Here is a 23,046-nt window from a genome sequence, read left to right on the forward strand (position 1 = left end):
TTGTTGCAATGGTAAATGGGATTGTTTCCTTAATTTCTCTTTCTGATCTTTCATTGTTGGTGTATAAAGGTGCAAGAGATTTCTGTGTATTAATTTTATATCCTGCAACTTTACCAAATTCATTGATTAGCTCTCATAGTTTCCTGGTAGCATCTTTAGGGTTTTCTATGTATAGTATCATGTCATTTGCAGACAGTTTTACTTTTCCAATTTGTGTTCCTTTTATTTCATTTTCTTCTCTAATTGCTGTGGCTAGGACTTCTAAAACTATGTTGAATAAGAGTGGTGAGAGTGGACATCCTTGTCTTGTTCCTGATCTTAGGGGAAATGCTTTCAGTTTTTCACTATTGAGAATGATGTTTGCTGTGGGTTTGTTGTATATGACTTTTATTATATTGAGGTATGTTCCCTGTATCCCCACTTAATAGAGTGTTTTTTTTTTTTAAATCAGAAGTGAGTGTTGAATTTTGTCTAATGTGTTTTCTGCATCTATTGAGTGATCATATGGTTTTTATTCTTTAATTTGTTAATATGGTATACCATATTGATTTTGTATATATTGAAGAATCCTTGCATTCCTGGGATAAATCTCACTTTATCATTGTATATAATCCTACAATGTGTTGTTGGATTCTGTTTGCTAGTATTCTTTTGTTGAGTAGTTTTGCATTTATGCTCATCAGTGATATTGGTCTGTAATTCTCTTTTTATTTTATTTTTTTGTGAAATCTGTCTGGTTTTGTTATTAGGATGATGGTGGCCTCATAGAACACATGTGGGAGTGTTGCTCCCATTGCAAATTTTTGGAGGAGTTTGAGAAGGATAGGTGTTAGCTCTTCTCTAAATGTTTGATAGAATTCACCTGTGAAGCCCTCTGGTCCTGGACTTTTGTTTGTTGGAAGATTTCTTAGTTACGGTTTCAATTTCATTACTTGTGATTGGTCTATTTATATTTTCTAATTCTTCCTGGTTCAGTCTTGGAAAGTTGTATCAGACATGCTCAAATGTGGGGGGAAATATACATTTTAGAATCAATGCAATGCAGTATTATTTTTAGTATTAAGAGTTTTCCAGCTATTTGAAACCCACCACTGTGGGGTTTGGAAGGTAGCCATGTGGGTGTTATGGCATATGGATGGTCAGTGTTTTAAGGGTGGCTGTATCCCTAGGGCATAAAAAAAAATTCTCATCCCTGATTGCTGGAAGGACTATAATTACTAGCCTGATCTAGATGTGGGTATTGCCACGTTGGTTTAAAAAATGGAATTCTTGTGAGGATACTCTAAAGTTGGAAAATACACTTTTTAAAAGACATTTCAGATAATTTTTAGACTGTACTATTGTTTTGCTTTTAACTAACTTCAAAATACTTATCCTCAGTAATAGAAAAATGAGTAAAGGACAGATTATTCTCAGAAGAAAATATAAATGACTAATAAACATTTGAAAAGCATTCACTCTTTTTTGTAATCAAAATAATTCAAATTGAAACAGCATGATGCCATTTTTGATCTATAAAATTGACAAAGATAATACTCGATGCCAGTGAGGTGGCAGCAAGATAGGTGCCTTTATACGCTGTAATGTATGAATGATGCAGCTTTTGTAGAAGGTAATTGGCCAATATATGTTTAAATGTTCTTCAAATACTCATCTTTAAAATGTTCATACCCCTGATCTAAGTAATTCAACTCCTAGGCATTATCCTAAGGAAATAATCAGAAGTTCAAAATTATGTTTAGAATGTTATTTGTATTAGTAAAATATAAGCAATTTAATATTCTACAACAGAGAATTGATATTTAGTGGAATGTTTTATAGCTATTAAAATAAGTGAGAGTTGTATGAGAAACATCCATACCTTCTACTCATTTTGCTCTGAAACTAAAACCACTTTAAAAAATAAAGTCTATTTCTCACATACTTAAAAAACGAACTTATGGTTGCTGGAGGGGAAAAAACAGGGAATTTGGGATGGTCATGTACACACTGCTATAATTAAAATGAGTAACCAACAAAGACCTACAGTACAGCACAGGGAACTCGGCTCAATGTTATGAGGCAGCCTGGATGGGACGGTAGTTTGGAGGAGAATGGATACATGTATAAATATGGCTGAGTCTCTATGCTGTCCACCTGAAACTATCACAACATTGTTAATCGGCTATTTTCCAATATAATATAGGCTATATTCAATATACAAAGTTTATAAGAAAAAAATTAAACACACACACAAAATAGTCTGTTGATAAAATCAGTTTGGTTCAGTTCACTTGCTCAGTTGTGTCTGCCTCTTTGCAACCCCTGGGGAATGCAGCACTCCAGGCTTCCCGGTCCATCACCAACTCCCGGAGCTTGCTCAAGCTCATGTCCATCGAGTCAATGATGCCATCCAATCATCTCATCCTCTGTCGTCCCCTTTTGCTCCTGCTTTCAAACTTTTCCAGCACCAGGGTCTTTCCTAATGAGTCAATTCTTCACATCAGGTGGCCAAATTATTGGAGTTTCAGCTTCAGCATCAGTCCCTCCAATGAATATTCAGGACTGATTTCCTTTAGGATTTACTGGTTGGATCTCCTTGCAGTCCAAGGGACTCTCAAGAGTCTTCTCCAACACCACAGTTCAAAAGCATCAATTCTTCGGTGCTCAGCTTTCTGAGCAGTTGGACCATCCAACTCTCACATCCATACATGACTACTGGAAAAACCATAGCTTTGACTAGATGGACCTTTGTTGGCAAAATAATGGCTCTGCTTTTTAATATTCTGTCTAGGTTTTTCATAACTTTTCTTCCAAGGAGCAAGGTCTTTTAGTTTCATGGCTGCAGTCACCATCTGCAGTGATTTTGGAGCCCCCCAAAATAAAGTCTCTCACCGTTTCCATTATTTCCCCATCTATTTGCCATGAAGTGATGGGACTGGATGCCATGATCTTTGTTTTTTGAATGTTGAGTTTTAAGCCAGCTTTTTCACTCTCCTCTTTCACTTTCTTCAAGAGGCTCTTTAGTTCTTCTTTGCTTTCTGCCATAAGGGTGGTATCATCTGCATATCTGAGGTTATTGATATTTCTCCCAGCAATCTTGATTCCAGCTTGTGCTTCAACCAGCCCAGCATTTCATGTGATGTACTCTGCATTATAAGTTAAATAAGCAGGGTGACAATATACACAGCCTTGACGTACTCCTTTTACAAGTAGTCTATTGTTCCATGTCTGGTTCTAACTGTTGCTTCTTGACCTGCATACAGATTTCTCAGGAGGCAGGTAAGGTGGTCTGGTATTCCCATCTCTTTAAGAATTTTCCACAGTTTGTTGTGATACACACGGTCAAAGGCTTTGGCATAGTCAATAAAACAGAAGTAGATATTTTTCTGGAATTTTCTTGCTTTTCCCATGATCCAATGCATGTTGGCAATTTGATCTCTGGTTCCGCTACCTTTTCTTGAACATCTGCAAGTTCTCGATTCAGGTACTATTGAAGCCTAGCTTTAGTTTGCTGGCGTGTGAGATGAGTGCAACTGTGCAGTAGTTTGAGCATTCTTTGGCATTGCCTTTCTTTGGGAGTGGAATGAAAACTGACCTTTTCTAGTCTTGTGGCCACTGCTGAGTTTTCCAAATTTGCTGGCATATTGAGTGCAGCACTTTCACAGCATCATCTTTTAGGATTTGAAATAGCTCAACTGGAATTCCATCCCTTCTACTAGCTTTGTTTGTAGTGATGGTTCCTAAGGCCCACTTGACTTCACATTCTAGGATGTCTGGTTCTAGGTGAGTGATCACACCATCGTGGTTATCTGAGTCATGAAGATCTTTTTTGTATAGTTCTTCTGTGTATTCTTTCCACCTCTTAATATCTTCTGCTTCTGTTAGGTCCATACCATCTCTGTCCTTTATTGTGGGCATCTTTGCATGAAATGTTCCCTTGGTATCTCTAATATTCTTGAAGAGATCTCTAGTCTTTCCCATTCTGTTGTTTTCCTCTATTTCTTTGCACTGATCACTGAGAAAGGATTTGTCTCTCCTTGCTCTTCTTTGGAATTCTGCATTCAAATGGGTATCTCTTTCCTTTCTCCTTTGCTTTTCACTTCTCTTCTTTTCACAGCTATTTGTAAGGCCTCCTCAGACAACCATTTTGCTTTTTTCATTTCTTTTTCTTGGGGATGGTCTTGATCCCTGTCTCCTGTACAGTGTCACAAACCTCTGTTCATAGTTCTTCAGGCACTCTATCTGTCAGATCTAGTCCCTTAAATCTATTTCTCACTTCCACTGTATAATCATAAGGGATTTGATTTAGATCATACCTGAATGGTCTGGTGGTTTTCCCTACTTTCTTCAATTTAAGTCTGAATTTGGCAATAAGGAGTTCATGCTCTGAGCCACAGTCAGCTCCCGGTCTTATTTTTGCTGACTGTATATAGCTTCTCCATCTTTGGCTGCAAAGAATATAATCAATCTGATTTTGGTGTTGACCATCTGGTGATGTCCATGTGTAGAGTCTTCTCTTGTGTTGTTGGAAGAGGGTGTTTGCTATGACCAGTGCATTCTCTTGGCAAACCTCTGTTAGCCTTTGCCCTGCTTCATTCTGTACTCCAAGGCCAAATTTGCCTGTTACTCCAGGTGTTTCTTGACTTCCTACTTTTGCATTCCAGTGCCCTATAATGAAAAGGACACCTTTTTGGGGTGTTAGTTCTAGAAGGTCTTGTAGGTCTTCATAGACCATTCAACTATAGCTTCTTCAGAATTACTGGTCAGGGCATAAAGTTGGATTACTGTGATATTGAATGGTTTGCTTTGGAAATGAACAGAGATCATTCTGTCGTTTCTGAGATTGCATCCAAGTAGTGCATTTCGGACTCTTGTTGACTATGATGGCTATTCCATTTCTTCTAAGGGATTCTTGCCCACACTAGTAGATATAATGGTCATCTGAGTTAAATTCACCCATTCCAGTCCATTCTAGTTCACTGATTCCTAAAATGTCAACATTCACTCTTGCCATCTCCTATTTGACCACTTCCAATTTGCCTTGATTCATGGACCTAACATTCCAGGTTCCTATGCAATATTGCTCTTGACAGCATCCGACTTTAGTTTTATCACCAGTCATATCCACAACTGGGTGGTATTTTTGCTTTGGCTCTGTCTCTTCATTCTTTCTGGAGTTCAGTCAGTTCAGTTCAGTCACTCAGCTGTGTCCGACTCTTTGCAACCCCATGAACTGCAGCACGCCAGGCCTCCCTGTCCATCACCAACTCCCGGAGTTCACTCAGACTTACGTCCATCGAGTCGATGATGCCATCCAGCCATCTCATCCTCTGTCGTCCCCTTCTCCTCCTGCCCCCAATCCCTCCCAGCATCAGAGTCTTTTCCAATGAGTCAACTCTTCGCATGAGGTGGCCAAAGTACTGGAGTTTCAGCTTTAGCATCATTCCTTCCAAAGAAATCCCAGGGCTGATCTCCTTCAGAATGGACTGGTTGGATCTCCTTGCAGTCCAAGGGACTCTCAAGAGTCTTCTCCAACACCACAGTTCAAAAGCATCAATTCTTCAGCACTCAGCTTTCTTCACAGTCCAACTCTCACATCCATACACGACCACTGGAAAAACCATAGCCTTGACTAGACGGACCTTTGTTGGCAAAGTAATGTCTCTGCTTTTGAATATGCTATCTAGGTTGGTCATAACTTTCCTTCCAAGGAGTAAGCGTCTTTTAATTTCATGGCTGCAGTCACTATCTGCAGTGATTTTGGAGCCCAAAAACATAAAGTCTGACTCTGTTTCCACTGTTTCCCCATCTATTTCCCATGAAGTGATGGGACCAGATGCCATGATCTTCGTTTTCTTAATGTTGAGCTTTAAGCCAACTTTTTCACTCTCCTCTTTCACTTTCATCAAGAGGCTTTTTAGTTCCTCTTCACTTTCTGCCATAAGGGTGGTGTCATCTGCATATCTGAGGTTATTGATATTTCTCCTGGCAATCTTGATTCCAGCTTGTGCTTCTTCCAGCCCAGAGTTTCTCATGATGTATTCTGCATACATCATTTCTGGAGTTATTTCTCCACTAATCTCCAGTAGCATATTGGGCACCTACCGACCTGAGGAGTTCATCTTTCAGTGTCCTATCTTTTTGCCTTTTTATACTGTTCATGGTGTTCTCAAGGCAGGAATATTGAAGTGGTTTGCCATTCCCTTCTCCAATGGACCACGTTTTGTCAAAACGGCCCTACATGGCATGGCTCATAATTTCACTGAGCTAGACAAGGCTCTGGTCCATGTGATCAGATTGGTTAGTTTTCTGTGATTGTGGTTTTCAGTCTGTCTGCCCTCTGATGGAGAAAGCTAAGAGGCTTATGGAAGCTTCCTGATGGGAGAGATTGACTGAGGGGGAAACTGGGTCTTGTTCTGATGGGCGGGGCCATGCTCAGTAAATCTTTAGTTCAATTTTCTTTTGATGGGTGGAGCTGTGTTCTCTCCCTGTTATTTACCTGGGGCCAAACTATGGTGGAGGTAATGAAGATAATGGCCTTACATCAGTTTAATCTTTATCAATAATCTTTCTTTCTCTAGTTTTTTTTTTTTATCAGTAGTCATTCTCCAGTGACTTTAAAATTCCCCATTCAGCAAATATTTATTGAGGACATTTTATATGTCAGGTACTGCCTTAGAAGAGCTTCCCTGAAGGCTTAGTGGTAAAGAATCTGCCTGCCAATGTAGGAGATACTGGTTTGATCCGTGGATTGGGAAGATCCCCTGGACAAGGAAATGGCAACCCTCTCTGGTATTCTTGTCCGGGAAATCCCATGGACAGAGGAGCCTGTGGGCTACAGTCCAAAGGGTCACAAAAGAGTCGGACACGACTAAGCAACTGCCTTAGAAAGTATGGATGTAGTAGTGAATAGAACAGACTTAGTCCCTGTTTCTTGGAGTTTCCATTGTAGTTGGGGGAGACAGGCCATAAATATACATTGTCTCCTCAAGTGCCCATGCAGACCTCTCTTCAATCTGCACTCACCCTAGCTGAATGAATGAATCTAGCCCAGTGGTTTTAAGTATCATTTAAATTCTGATGGCTTCTTAACATGTATCGCTAGCTTAGTCTTCTATCCCAAACTCCAATCTTGTACAACCAACTGCCCACCTGACATCTCCACTTGGATATCTAATAGGCATGTCAAACCAAATGTGTGAGAAAAAAATTCTTTTTTTATAGTAAATTTTATTTTTTCTTCCAGTTTTATTGAGATAAAATTGACATATAGCATTGTATAAGTTTAAGGTATGCAATATAATGATTTGACTTACATACAACATGAAATGATTATCACAGTAGGTTTAGTTAACATCAGTCATCTCCTATAGATAAAAAATTAAAGAAATAGAAAAAAAATTTTTCCTTGTGATGAGAACACTTAGGATTTATTCCCTTAACAATTTTTATATGTAACATATAGCAGTGTTAATGATATTTATCATGTTGTTCATTACATCCCTAGTATTTATTTATCTTATAACGGGAAATGTATACCTTTTGACCACCTTCATCAGTTACCCCCTTCTCCAATCTCCTACCTCTAATAATACCAATCTGATCTCTTCTATGAGTTTGTTTCTTTATTTTTGAAGTATAATTGACCTATGACACAATCTTCCTGTTAAACAGTGTACTGATTCGGTATCGCTATACACTTCAAAATGATAACCACAGTAAGTCTAATTATGAGATATCACCCTACCAAGATATTGCCTAGTTATTAACTATATTTCCCACACTGTACACTTCATATCTGTGACTCATTTATTTTGCACCTGAAACTTTGTATCTCTTAATATCCCTCAGCTATTTCTTTACTGCCCTCACACCTCTCCCCTCTGGCAACCACCTGTTTGTTCTCTGTATCTATACTCTGTTTCTGTTCTGTTACATTTGTGCATTTGTTTTTTTAGATTCCACATATAAGTGAAATCAGACAGTAGTTGTCTTTCTGTCTGATTTATTTCACTTAGCATAATACCCTCTAGATCCATCTATGTCTTCACAAGTGGCAGCATTTCATTCTTTTTTAATGACTAATATTCCATTGTGTGTATGTATGTTTGCATATATATACATATTTATAAACACATATATTCATACATACCACATCTTTATCCATTCATCTATTTTTTGTACTCATTTATTTTTTGGCCATGCAGCATGCAGGCTCTTAGCTCCCCAGCCAGGGATGGTACTCGTACCGCCTGCATGGAAGTGCGGAGCCCTAACCACTGGACCACCAGGGAATTCTCTATCCAGTCATCTATTGGTGGACCCTTAGGTTGCTTCTGTGTCTTGGCTATTGTAAATAAAGCTGTAATGAACAAAGGGGTCCATGTATCTTTTCTAATTGGCATTTTTGTTTTCTTTGGATAGATACCCAGAAGTGGAACTGCTGGGCCATATGGTAGTTCAGTTCTTAATTTTTTGAGGAGCTGCCAAACTGTTCTCCATAGTTTACATTCCAATTTACATTCCCACCAATAGTTCAGAAGCTTTTTAGTTTGAAGTCCCTTTGTTTATTTATTTGGCTGTGCTGTGTGGCATGCACAATCTCAGTTCCTCAATCAGGGATTGAACCTGTGCCCCCTGCATTGGGAGCACAGAGTCTTAACCACTGCACCACCAGGGAAGTCCCCCCTTTATTTATTCTTGCCTTTGTTTCCCTTTCCTGAGAAGACACTCCCCACACACAAACTGCTGCTAAGATCAACATGAAAGAGCTTACTGCCTGAGTTTTATACTAGAAGTTTTATGGTTTCAGATCCTATATTTAAGTCTTTAATCCATTTCAAATTTATTTTTCTGTATGACATGAGAGAGTAGTCTGGTTTGATTCTTTTGCATGTTGCTGTCCCGTTTCCCTGATATCACTTATTGAAGAGGCTGTCTTTCCCCCATTGTATATTCTTGACTCATTTCTTGTAGATTAAACAAATCTAGGGAATCCCCTGGTGGTCCAGTGGTTAAGACTCCATGCTTCCACTGCAGGAGATGAGGGTTTGATCCTTGGTCAGGGAACTAGGATCCCACATGCCTTGCAGCCAAAAATAACCCACCAAAACCCAAAAGCCCAAATCTACATTAAAGTGTGTGTTTGAGAAGGGAATTCTTGATCTCACCATCCTGTACCTCCCACTGTCAAACCCCCACTTCCAGTGTCTTCCCCATCCTAGGGAATGGCAGTGCCCATCTTTCCAGTTCTTCTGGCCAGTAACTGTGGCGTTATCCTGAATCCTCTCATTCTTTCACACACTACATCCAATCAAGTCCAAATTTTATTTATTCAGAATCTATACAGAATCTTACCCTTTCACTGCCATCCCTCACTTTGGCCCCAGCCTTCATCTGCTCCTGCCTGGTCACAATACCAGATGTGTTAGGGGTTTCCTTGCTTCCACCTTTGACTTCTTGCTGTTTGTGCTCAATATAGCAGCCAGGTAGTCCTGTGAAAACTAAGTCGGCTGTTTAAAACTTGGTACTGATTCCCAGCTCCTCAGAGTGAAAGCCAGTCTTTATAGCATCCTGGTTGCTTTCCATCCCCTTCCTTATGCCTAACCTCTCTAGCTGTATTTCCTGCTGTTTTTCTCTTTTACTCATTTCCTCCAGGCACACTGGCCTTATTATTGCTGGCAGAAGCCAGCCATGCTCCTGCCTCAGGGCCTTTGCACTTGCTATGTGCTCTGCCTGGAGTGTTCTTTTACCACATGCCTCAATTGATCTTTGTATATTTACACATGTATCAACTTTCTTAACTATCCTCTTTGTAGTTATACCCCCTAGCTCCCTTTTCCCCTTCGTTGTCTTTTTTTTTTTTTTCTGTAGAACTTATCTCCTTTTAACATACTACACATTTTATGATCTTTTTTTGTTGTTTATTGTCTTTAAGCATCACAAGGGCAGGATTTTTTTGTCTGTTTTGTTCCCCCTGCGTATCCTCAGAACTTAAAACAGTGCCTGGCATACAGCAAGCATTCAAAGTAGTGTTTGTTGGAAAAATTAATGATGGGTGGGTACTGTGAAGACAATATGAATGGTTTTTAAAAGCACAGATGAATTTTTTAAATTTTAAATTTTATTGGACTTTGGTTGATCTACAATGTTGTGTTAGTTTCAGGTATACAGCAAAGCAATTCATTTATACATATGTTCATTCTTTTTTTTTTTTAGATTCCTTTCTCATATTGGTTATCACAAAATATTGAGTAGGGTTCCCTGTGCTATACAGTAGGTCCTTGTTGGTTATCAAATGGGTTTAAAATGTTCTACATACCTGGGAATAATGTTATATAACAGTGAGTTTATAGATAATAGTTGTTATTCTTTGAAGTACTCATTTCCTGTTAGATAGCTTCCACCCTACATATTCAGGACTGTGATCCTTGATTAAGTTTCCTGCATCTCTGAATTCACAGGGGAGGAAATATTTCTTTAAATTTATTTTTAAATTATATGCATTACATCAGTGTGTTCTCATGGTAAAAATAAAACAAAATAACAGATATATATATGGAGTAAACAATGAAAACATTTTTTCATCTATTCTCCTAATGCTAATTTCTTCCCCAGAGATAACCCCAGTTAACTATTCGTTGTGAATTTTTCTAGGCCAGTGCTGTCCAATAGAACTTTCTGTGATGATTGGAATGTTCTGTATCTGTGATAATGCAGTAGCCACTAGCCACATGTGGTTATTGAGCAACTGAAATATGGCTAGTGGAACTGAGAAACTGAGTTATTTTATATAAATTTAATTAATCATAACTTTGCTAGCATGTGAAATGAATGCACTTGTGTGGTACTTTGAACATTCTTTGGCATTGCTCTTCTTTGAGATTGGAATGAAAACTGACCTTTTCCAGTCCTGCGGGCACTGATGAGTTTTCCAAATTTGCTGGCATATGGAGTACAGCACTTTAACAGCATCATCTTTTAGGATTTGAAATAGCTCAGCTGAAATTCCATTACCTCCACTAGCTTTGTTCCTAGTGATGCTTCCTAAGGCCCACTTGACTTCACACTATAGGATATCTGGCTCCAGGTGAGTGATTACACCATCATGATTATCCAGGTTGCTAAGATCTTTTTTGTATAGTTCTTCTGTGTATTCTTCCACCTCTTCTTAATATCTTCTGCTTCTGTTAGGTCCATACCGTTTCTGTCCTTTATTGTGCCCATCTTTGCATGAAATGTTCCCTTGTATCTCTAATTTTCTTGAGATCTCTAGTCTTTCCCATTATATTGTTTTCCTCTATTTCTTTGCACTGATCACTTAACAAGGCTTTCTTAGCTCTTCTTGATATTCTTTGGAACTCTGCATTCAAATGGGTATATCTTTCCTTTGCTCCTTTGCCTTTTGCTTCTCTTCTTTTCTCAGCTATTTGTAAGGCCTCCTCAGACAACCATTTTGCCTTTTTGCATTTCTTTTTCTTGGGGATGGTTTTTATCACAGCCTCCTGTACAGTGTTACAAACCTCCGTCCATAGATCTTCAGGCACTCTGTCTATCAAATCTAATCTCTTGAATCTGTTTGTCACTTGTACTGTATAATCATAAGGGATTTGATTTAGATCATACTTGAATGGTCTAGTGGTTTCCCCTACTTTCTTCAATTTAAGTCTGAATTTTGCAGTAAGGAGTTCATGATCTGAGCCATAGTCAGCTCCCAGTCTTGTTTATGCTGACTGTATAGAGCTTCTCCATCTTTGGCTACAGAGAATATAATCAATCTGATGTCAGTATTGATGTCAATATCCAGTGATGTCCATGTGTAGAGTTGTCTCTTGTGTCTTTGGAAGAAGGTGTTTGTTATGACCAATGCATTCTCTTGAAAAAACTCTGTTAGCCTTTGTCCTGCTTCATTTTGTACTCCAAGGCCAAATTTGCTTGTTACTCCAGATGTTTCTTGACTTCCTACTTTTGCATTCCAGTCCCCTATGATGAAAAAGACATCTTATTTTTATGTTAGTTCTAGAAGGTCTTGTAGGTCTTCATAGAACTGTTCAACTTCAGCTTCTTCAGCATTACCAATTAGGGCATAGAGTTGGATTACTGTGATATTGAATGGTTTGCCTTGGAAACAAACAGATCATTCTGTCATTTTTGAGATTGCACCCAAGTACTGGATTTCGGACTCTCTTGTTGACAATGAGGGCTACTCCATTTCTTCTAAGGGATTCTTGCCCACAATAGTAGATATAATGGCCATCTGAATTAAATTCGCCCATTCCTGTCCATTTTGTGCATGCTAAGTCACTTCAGTCATGTCTGACTCTGTGCGACCCCTTGGACCATAGCCCACCAGGCTCCTCTGTCCATGGGATTCTCTAGGCAAGAATACTGTAGTGTGTTGCCATTCCCTTCTCCAGGGGATCTTCCCAACCCAGATATTGAACCCGCATCTTTTATGTCTCCTGCATTGGCAGGTGGGTTCTTTACCACTAGCGCTACCTGGGAAGCCCCCTTTCCATTTTAGTTCACTGATTCCTAAAATGTCGATGTTCACTCTTGCTGTCTCCTGTTTGACCACATGCACTTTACCTTGATTCATGGACCTAACATTCCAGGTTCCTATGTAATATTGCTCTTGACAGCATCAGATTTTACTTTCACCACCAGCCACATCCACAACTGGGCATTGTTTCCAAGAACTTCCAGATTTGCAAGCTGGATTTGGAAAAGGCAGTGGAACCAGAGATCAAATTGCCAGCATCCGTTGGATCATAGAAAAAGCTAGAGAAAAACATCTGCTTCATTGAAGAAGGCTTGGTGCCTAAGAATTGATGCTTTTGAACTGTGGTGTTGGAGAAGACTCCTAAGAATCCCTTGGCCTGCAAGGAGATCAAGCTAGTCAATCTTAAAGGAAATCAATCCTGAATATTCATTGGAGGGACTGATGCTGAAGCTGAAGCTCCAATACTTTGGCCACTTGATACAAAGGCCCAGCTCATTGGGAAAGACCCTGATTCTGGGAAAGACTGAAGGCAGGAGGAGAAGGGGGTGACAGAGGATGAGATGGTTGGATGGTGTCATGGACTCAATGGACATTAGTTTGAGCAAGCTCTGGGAGATGCTTTAGGACAGGGAAGCCTGGTGTGGTGCAGTCTATGGGGTCACAAAGAGTCGGACATGACTGAGTGACTGACAATGACAAATCATAAGTTGAATTTAAATTGTCACATATGGCTAATGGCTATGTGGTATTGGACAGCACAGTTCTCACCTATTTCTATATAATTCCCTAGTTCTATCTAACCATAAATGATATCATACTATATAACATGCATACATATTGTTTTGTGACTTGCCTTTTGCATTCAGCAAAATGTCTTAGAAATTGTTCCCTGTCTGTGCAGGTGTATCTATCTTGCTGTTTTTAATGGTGCCTGTTAGTTTAGAGTATGTGTGAGCCATACTTAGTCAAGTGAGAAGTGGGTATTTCTTGGTACTGAGCTGTGTACTGGGCCTCCTTTTCCTGTGTGCCACTGCTCTTTGTTGAGTCTTTGCACCAGCTGCCTGATCTGAGATGCTTTGTCATCAATAACACCATCCAAGAGTCCAGTGATTCACATGTGTTAGGCCTCTAGTCACCTCTGAGATCTACTTTGTCTTTAGTCTCTGTTTTCAGAAGATTCAAATACTCTGATCCCAAATAAAATCAGGCCTTAAAAAATACATTCAGTGACAAGTAGATACAAACCCAACAGCAGGGGACTGAGGGATGAACTTTGGGTCATCTTTTTGTGTTTCTGACTTTGCGGTTCCAAAGTCGGTCAGTCCTAAAGCCAAAGACCTCCATAGGAAAAGGAGAGTCTTTCTTTCTCTTCTCTCTTGCATATCCTGACTAAAATGTTCTGTCATTGTACAAGTCTTTCCAACTGGAAGACATTCTTTAGACAATTATGACTTTATTAACTATGGGTAATTCACTTTTCAATTGATTTCTGTGCTTCTTAACATGCCTCATCAACATTTCCTGGCTAAATTTATTGAGCCTGGCATCATACAGTTATATACACCATATCAGTCAAGGCCTTGGCGAGACATAGACGGCTTACTCTAAAGGGGGAATTTGAAGACAGCTTAACAAAGGGACTCGGAGAAGGCAATGGCACCCCACTCCAGGACTCTTGCCTGGGAAATCCCATGGACGAAGGAGCCTGGTGGGCTGCCATCTATGGGGTCGCACAGAGTCGGACACGACTGACGTGACTTAGCAGCAGCAGCAGTAACAAAGGGACTATTTTTAAAGGCATGTTCAGAGTTTAAGGAAACCTCAAAGTATAGTATGGGTATAGTACCTGAAGCCTAGAAACACTGGGAGGCCTAGACACATTAGGAAAGGGGTATGGGGAGAATGCGGTTACCAGAACCTCATGGAGCTGTGGCTCTCAGGCAAAGAGCAGGACTAGCATACTGGTTCCTCTCAGGGAGGATACCAGCGAGATGAATACCCTCTTGTTCTACCCTCCAGCATTTTGCATGCTTCCATGGGCCCAACCCAACTGGAAGCAGGAAGGCAAGAGAACCCAGTGGTGGAGTCCATACAGAAAGCCATACGCTGAGGAGTAAAGAAGGTGGGAGAGTATGTATTCTGGAAAGGCAGAAGGAAGATGTTAATCACACATACATCATTTCATTTACTCCTCACAACAACTTCATGAGATAGATCTTTTTTTTTTTTTTTCAAAATGACTGCTCCTTTTTATTATTATTTTTTCTTTTATTTTTGGCTGTGCTGGGTCTTTGTTGTGGCATGTGGGCTTTCTCTAGTTGCAGTGTGTGAGCTTAGTTGCCCCACAGCATGTGGGGTCTTTGTTCCCCACCAGGGATCAAACCCATGTCCCCTTCATTGGAGGGTGGATTCTAACCACTGGGGAATTCCTAGGGAATTCCCAAGAAAGTCCTGAGGTAGATCATTTTATTATCCTTCTTTTCTAGATGTTCTGGATGAGGATACTGAAGGTTAGAGAGGTTAAGCACCAGCAATTTTCTAAAACTCAAATTTCGAAAATCAAGTGGCCACTGATTTATGGAACTAGGATTGGGACTCAGGCCTGACTGAGTAGCCCCACTGTAGTTAAAAGTAGCTTAGCTTAAACAAGCAGCTTTGCAGTTGGCCTGTCACCCTCAGCGGTACCATGCTAAATTTTGATTGGTTGATTAACTTGCTGTGTGATTGAGCCTGTTGTCAGTCAGAGATGCCTAGTGCATAAACAGAGGCTCTACTGACCACTTTTGCACTCAAGTAATGTTTGTATTGTATATTTTATATAGTGCCTAATAGCTTTTGTTTTAAGTAAATAGTTGATAATGTCCAGTTGAACATATTCTGCAAATGAAATGCCCAGGATCTAGTCTTCCCCCTTAAGAAGACTGATGGGAACATGCTTTCATGTGGCACTGCCGTGTAGTTTGCATAACCAGAGCTTCGTATAGGCAATATGTCCGCATGCAATGACTGGGTGTTCTGAAATCTTAAATTAGGTACAAGTTTTATTGCAGTCTAGCTCCAACTCTGTGGTCTGGCAAGGCCTTTGCATATGAGAGGTTCAGGGCGCTGGGCCAGGGCTTCTTAACCCTTTAAAAATCCTCACTCTCCTCTAGTAAACATAAAAATTTCATGGGCCTCTCTAGCCCTGAATTTGGTATATGGCTTCCTAAGGGGGCATAGTCTGTCCTCTGATGATCTCTATCAGTCAAGAGGCTTAATTTCAATGACTTGTATGTTGAAGAGGGTAGAATCTTCCCTCACATATAAAATTGCTAAAAATTTAATATGCCTGTACAAACTAATACCTCTTCCCATTCTAAAAAGGCCACCCTTCGCCTTTGAGGATTGCTGCCCCACAGCCAATTTTGTTTTTCCCTTTCTTATTTCCTCCGCCACCCCCTTATCTATCCTATAAACATCTGGCATCATATGAAACACACAGCATGTGCTAGTTAGTAAACACTCGACAATGTAATCTGGTAATTTGGAGTCTTAAGCTGAGGCTTGTTTATATGTAAGTAATCTGGCCTATTTCACTAAGTCTGGGTAAAAATGAAGTCCCACGCTTTTTCAATTGCTTGCTCCCCCCTCACTTTTCTAATTAGCGAGAAGTCCAGTATCTTGTTTTTGAGACCCCTTTGTCCTGATTCTCTTAGAATCCTAGTGTATCCTCACTTCAAAGGGAGCCCAAAAGGTCACTGAGTCTGAGGGATCTACCCCTGCTGTTGCTTCTTGCTGCCACTTGGTGTCACTGTTGAAGACAGGTCCTTTACAGTTCAGTGGAGGCAGTACCTGCTTCACAGGGTACAAATTAAATGAACTAATACATCTGATAGCATGTAGATGGATACATGGCACTAGGTAGGCACTTGAAGGTTTGTATGTTATGTTATTGGGCCTCAGTTTTATGTCTCATGTAGGGCCTAGACCAGAGAATCCCTGGAACCATCCTAGCTCTGGCAAGCAGTGAGGAATAGATGGGGGCCTGGGTGCCCTGCAGGCGGATGTAGAGCCTGGAGGCCAGGATGCACCAGTCAGGGTCCCTCTCGAGCCTCTGGCTGTCTTAATCATGTTGTCCTGAGGTTGGTCTGCCATTTGTAGGTGGAGGGGACAACCTGATAGCATAGAATTCGTTCTCTAATTGTATTTGCTTATTTTTGGATGTGCTGGGTCTTTGTTGCTGTGTATATTTTTTTCCACTAGTTGCAGCAAGTGAGGACTACTCTCTAGTTGCGATTCATGGGCTTCTCATTGCAGTGGCTTCTCTTGTTGTGGAGCATGGGCTCTAGGGTGCGTGGACTTCAGTAGTTGTGGCTCCCAGGCTCTAGAGCACAGTCAGTAGTTGTGGCTCCCAGGCTCTAGAGCACAGGCTCAGTAGTTGGGGCTCACAGGCTCTAGAGGACAGGCTCAGTAGTTGGGGCTCACAGGCTCTAGAGCGCAGATTCAGTAGTTGTGGCTCATAGGCTCTAGAGCACAGGCTCAGTAAGTGGAGCTCCCAGGCTCTAGAGCGCAGGTTCAGTAGTTGGGGCTCACAGGCTCAGTAGTTGGAGCTCACAGGCTCTAGAGCACAGGCTCAGTAGGTGGGGCTCCCAGGCTCTAGAGCACAGGTTCAGTAGTTGTGGCTCACAGGCTCTAGAGCACAGGCTCAGTAAGTGGAGCTCCCAGGCTCTAGAGTGCAGGTTCAGTTGTTGGGGCTCACAGGCTCTAGAGTGCAGGTTCAGTAGTTGGGGCTCACAGGCTCTAGAGCACAGGCTCAGTAGTTGGGGCTCCCAGGCTCTAGAGCACTGGCTCAGTAGTTGAGGCTCACAGGCTCTAGAGCACAGGCTCAGTAAGTGGAGCTCCCAGGCTCTAGAGTGCAGGTTCAGTAGTTGGGGCTCACAGGCTCTAGAGCGCAGGTTCAGTAGTTGGGGCTCCCAGGCTCTAGAGCACTGGCTCAGTAGTTGTGGCCCACAGGCTCTAGAGCACAGGCTCAGTAAGTGGAGCTCCCAGGCTCTAGAGCGCAGGTTCAGTAGTTGGGGCTCACAGGCTCAGTAGTTGGGGCTCACAGGCTCTAGAGCACAGGCTCAGTAGGTGGGGCTCCCAGGCTCTAGAGCACAGGTTCAGTAGTTGTGGCTCACAGGCTCTAGAGCACAGGCTCAGTAAGCGGAGCTCCCAGGCTCTAGAGTGCAGGTTCAGTAGTTGGGGCTCACAGGCTCTAGAGCACAGGCTCAGTAGGTGGGGCTCACAGGCTCTAGAGCACAGGCTCAGGAGTTGGGGCTCCCAGGCTCTAGAGCACTGGCTCAGTAGTTGGGGCTCACAGGCTCTAGAGCACAACAAGCTCAGTAGTTGGGGCTCCCAGGCTCTAGAGTGCAGATTCAGTAGTTGTGGCTCATAGGCTCTAGAGCACAGGCTCAGTAAGTGGAGCTCCCAGGCTCTAGAGCGCAGGTTCAGTAGTTGGGCCTCCCAGGCTCTAGAGCACAGGTTCAGTAGTTGGGGCTCCCAGGCTCTAGAGCACTGGCTCAGTAGTTGTGGCTCACAGGCTCTAGAGCACAGGCTCAGTAGTTGGGGCTCACAGGCTCTAGAGCACAACAAGCTCAGTAGTTGGGGCTCCCAGGCTCTAGAGTGCAGATTCAGTAGTTGTGGCTCATAGGCTCTAGAGCACAGGCTCAGTAAGTGGAGCTCCCAGGCTCTAGAGCGCAGGTTCAGTAGTTGGGCCTCCCAGGCTCTAGAGCACAGGTTCAGTAGTTGGGGCTCCCAGGCTCTAGAGCACTGGCTCAGTAGTTGTGGCTCACAGGCTCTAGAGCACAGGCTCAGTAGTTGGGGCTCACAGGCTCTAGAGCACAACAAGCTCAGTAGTTGGGGCTCCCAGGCTCTAGAGCGCAGATTCAGTAGTTGTGGCTCATAGGCTCTAGAGCACAGGCTCAGTAAGTGGAGCTCCCAGGCTCTAGAGCGCAGGTTCAGTAGTTGGGCCTCCCAGGCTCTCGTGCACAGGTTCAGTAGTTGGGGCTCCCAGGCTCTAGAGCACTGGCTCAGTAGTTGTGGCTCGCAGGCTCTAGAGCACAGGCTCAGTAGTTGAGGCTCCCAGGCTCTAGAGCACAGGCTCAGTAGTTGGGGCTCACAGGCTCTAGAGCACAGGCTCAGTAGTTGGGGCTCACAGGCTCTAGAGCACAACAAGCTCAGTAGTTGGGGCTCCCAGGCTCTAGAGCGCAGATTCAGTAGTTGTGGCTCATAGGCTCTAGAGCACAGGCTCAGTAAGTGGAGCTCCCAGGCTCTAGAGCGCAGGTTCAGTAGTTGGGCCTCCCAGGCTCTCGTGCACAGGTTCAGTAGTTGGGGCTCCCAGGCTCTAGAGCACTGGCTCAGTAGTTGTGGCTCGCAGGCTCTAGAGCACAGGCTCAGTAGTTGAGGCTCCCAGGCTCTAGAGCACAGGCTCAGTAGTTGGGGCTCACAGGCTCTAGAGCACAACAAGCTCAGTAGTTGGGGCTCCCAGGCTCTAGAGCGCAGATTCAGTAGTTGTGGCTCATAGGCTCTAGAGCACAGGCTCAGTAAGTGGAGCTCCCAGGCTCTAGAGCGCAGGTTCAGTAGTTGGGGCTCACAGGCTCAGTAGTTGGGGCTCACAGGCTCTAGAGCGCAGGCTCGGTAGTTGGGGCTCCCAGGCTCTAGAGCGCAGGCTCGGTAGGTGGAGCTCCCAGGCTCTAGAGTGCAGGTTCAGTAGTTGGGGCTCACAGGCTCTAGAGCGCAGGTTCAGTAGTTGGGGCTCCCAGGCTCTAGAGCGCAGGTTCCGTAGTTGGGGCTCCCAGGCTCTAGAGCACTGGCTCAGTAGTTGTGGCTCACAGGCTCTAGAGCACAGGCTCAGTAAGTGGAGCTCCCAGGCTCTAGAGCGCAGGTTCAGTAGTTGGGGCTCACAGGCTCAGTAGTTGGGGCTCACAGGCTCTAGAGCACTGGCTCAGTAGTTGTGGCTCACAGGCTCTAGAGCACAGGCTCAGTAGTTGAGGCTCACAGGCTCTACAGCACAGGCTCAGTAGTTGGGGCTCACAGGCTCTATGGCACAACAAGCTCAGTAGTTGGGGCTCCCAGGCTCTAGAGCACAGGCTCAGTAGTTGAGGCTCACAGGCTCTACAGCACAGGCTCAGTAGTTGGGGCTCACAGGCTCTAGAGCACAACAAGCTCAGTAGTTGGGGCTCCCAGGCTCTAGAGTGCAGATTCAGTAGTTGTGGCTCATAGGCTCTAGAGCACAGGCTCAGTAAGTGGAGCTCCCAGGCTCTAGAGCGCAGGTTCAGTAGTTGGGGCTCACAGGCTCAGTAGTTGGGGCTCACAGGCTCTAGAGTGCAGGCTCGGTAGTTGGGGCTCCCAGGCTCTAGAGCGCAGGCTCGGTAGGTGGGGCTCCCAGGCTCTAGAGCGCAAGCTCAGTAGTGTGGTGCACCAGCTTTGTTGCTCCTGGCATGTGGGATCTTCCTGGATCAGGGATGGAACCTGTATCTCCTGCATTGGCAGGTGGATTCTTTACCACTGAGTCACCAGGGAAGCCCTAGAATTCCTTCTAAATCAAATGATTTGCTCTGACTCAGAGGAGGAGGTTCTGGGATGTTCAGGCTGCAAAAAACTGCCTCAGATCACAGGGCTGATTGATGATAGCTGGTCCTTAACCAAAGTCTTCCTGAAAGTAGAGCTTGAATTTCAACCTAGGAAGTATCCTAGAGCACAAGCCTGTCTGTCATTCATTTATTTTTACACTCTCCCCATTCTAAGCACAGTGCCTTGTACATAACAAGAAACACCCCTTCTCCATGTCAACTACTGTTAATGGACTACTCACATGCTCACAAGTACATTTAAGAGCATCCTCTGCCTTCCATCTCTTTGCTTCATCTGTTTTCCTACTTCTAGGTCACAATGATTAAGAACAAAATGCACAGTGCACATAAACCTGTTTTCACCTTTGAGTAACTACTGTTGCTTTACAAGTCTAATTACCAGGTTTCACACCCTCTAAAATATATTGATACCTTTCTTGGAAAACAGCAACACCTTATATCTTTAATAAAGTTTGTGACTAGCACATAAAAGATCTCCAATTAGTAATTTATTTTAGATCATGTAAAAAAGATTCACTGGCCACATACATTGAAGGTCAATGAATCATTAATGTAAGTTAACCCCATTTGCCAATTCATTTGTCTATTTGGGTTGTGTCCTAAAAATTCATTCATGAGTCAGTTTGCTGGTTTCAATGGGGAACTACACAATAGATATAATTAATCATAATATATAGTACTACATACTATGATATATAACAGTGAACACTAACAGAAGCTAGAAGCACTAAAAATGGCTCCAAGTCCTTGAGTACCAGGTCCTTCACATACCTGATCCCCATTTTTCACAACACCCCTATAAGATAGGTACCCATTTTACAGATAAAAGTTTCAACTAAGTTGAGGAGCTTCCTTTTAAGAACACACAAAGTCAGATACATTTCTTTTTTGAAAAATATTTATTTGGCTGCACTGAATCTTAGTTGCATCACACAGGATCTTAGTTCCCTGACCAGGCACCCTGCATTGGAAGCATGCAGCATGGAGTCTTAACCACCAGTGAAAGTGTTAGTCAACTCAGTTGTGTCACACTCTTCCCAACCCCACGGACTGTAGCCCATCAGGCTCCTCTGTCCATGGGATTTCTCAGGCAAGAATTCTCAAGTGGGTTGCCATGCCCTCCTCCAGGGGATCTTCCCCACCCAGGGATCAAACCCAGGTCTACCCACATTGCAGGCATGTTCCCAAAGTCAGATACATTTCTTGCCCCAAAGGCAGCTCCTGCTAAAGAGGCCATGACAGGCTACCCATGACCTCCCTCACTAGTCCTCCTCCCTTCACTAACTCCAGCCGCTGGGCCCCAGGTGGCACCTGACTGAGTGCCAGCCAATCCTGGTTGTGGCCTGGTTTGAACAGATGAACTTGGTCACGTTGATCTTCCATTAGGATTTTGAATTGGGAAGCATGGAAAGAAGCAGAAAGTGGGTAGGCAGAGGGAGGAGCTGGGACTGAAAGGCTCAACCCAAAGCCGTTGAAACAAGGTTGGGCAGGGAGGCTGAGGAAGCTGCAATGGGCCATATTCAAGCTGAAGTTTCTGAGGGAGGAGAAGGCAGAGACTTGAATGTAGTGGAAGGAAACAGAGTAATCTGAGCGGGACAGAAAGATGGACATGCAGAGAGCAGCCAGGTCAATGTAGAGCACTCTGGGGCCAGGTGCTGCCCCTTTCTCCTTTTCCCCCACAGTTTGTGTGCCAGGATAGCTGTAAAGTAAGCCTTCATCTCTTGACTTAGCTGTAGCATCTGTTCCTTTGAACCAGGAGAGTCAAATTAGAACACAGAGCCTTTAAGTGCTAGAAATGGTATTTGAACCCCCATTTTGTGGCTACAGAGCCTCTGCTCTCATCCCTGCACCTGCGCCCCTTTATTCCTTCAAAATACTGCCCTGACCCATCATGACCTACAAGGTCACCTTGATGTATCTCAAAGGGAAGTGGTAAGAGACTCAAATTTCCTGATTCCGTGTCTCAAGTCTTGATTTGCTTTCAGAGCCCTGAATGGGAGGGTGGGGGTTAAGAAAGCCTCAATCAACTGAGAGGTCTCCAGACAACTTTAGGGCAGGACTCCAGCTCCCAGGGCGAAAGGTACAATGGGGAGACAGTAGGGGCAGGTCAGTGGAGCATGGGGGTCCCTGCAGAGTGGGGACTGGTCTTACCTTTGCTTCTACCTCCAGTTCTCAGATGTCACCTGGCATGTATATAAGTGAATGAGTGAATGAATGGCAGTCTCAGAGCCGCCTTCACATGTATGGATCATTCTTTAGTCTTCCCAAGTTAAGGAACACCTGTGTCTATCTCTAAGAAATAGTTCATGCAGCAATATGAGTAATATTCACAGTGACTCGTCACCTTCAGCTTTAAAAATACTGAAGATGAGGTAGCGAAGACCATGGTAAGGACATAGTTCAAAGACGACAGATGGATTCTGGATTGCACTTGCCCCTTGTTTACAGAAATACGGCTCACTTTGTCTTCCTCTGTCTAGAGAGAGTGAGGTTTTCATTTTAAGAGGCTGACTCAAAAATGCAGAGCCACTTCCTGGGCAGGCTTCCAAGTGACTACATCTCTCTGACAGCGCTCCCCAGAGCCCCAGCCCGAGCTGCCTGGGGCGGGGCCTCCAGCCGTTGGTGGCTGTTGGAACCACCAGAGAGGAGCAGTTATCTGCAGCCCGCCAGAAATGCTGGGCTTTTAGGCCCTCCCCGGGCACAGATAACTGCTTGGGCCTTTGCGCTAAAGAGACGTCAGAGTTTGTGATTGGCCAGGCCGCTGTGTGTGAAATACAGATGTCTGCCACACTCCTGACCATGGCATTCCTTCCAGCCGAGTACCCCCGGGTGTGGGTAAGTCTGAATGTTTGAAGTCTGCCCTGGTTGTCTGTGAAATGCTCCAAGCTGAGCATCGTGCCTTTCCAGGGGGCATGACTTGGCATGTTCCTTAATCCTGCTAAGCCTCAGTTT

General features: G+C 43.4%; 1 protein-coding gene across 3 annotated transcripts in view; it reads left to right on the forward strand.

Moving 5' to 3' along the window:
• Positions 1-23,046, forward strand: part of PCYT1B (phosphate cytidylyltransferase 1B, choline) — a 148,735-nt gene that overhangs the window by 42,247 nt on the left and 83,442 nt on the right. Inside the window, exon 1 of one of the 3 annotated variants that reach the window (XM_061407835.1) lies at positions 22,670-22,929. The exons of the other annotated variants lie outside the window; for them this stretch is intronic. Coding sequence (XP_061263819.1) covers positions 22,873-22,929 — 57 coding nt within the window. The 5' untranslated portion in view covers positions 22,670-22,872. Of the gene's footprint in view, positions 1-22,669; positions 22,930-23,046 lie in introns of those variants that run through there. 3 annotated transcript variants of the gene reach the window in all.

This window comes from Bos javanicus, chromosome X (assembly GCF_032452875.1).
Source record: "Bos javanicus breed banteng chromosome X, ARS-OSU_banteng_1.0, whole genome shotgun sequence".
In the NCBI taxonomy this organism is placed as follows: Eukaryota; Metazoa; Chordata; class Mammalia; order Artiodactyla; family Bovidae; genus Bos; species Bos javanicus.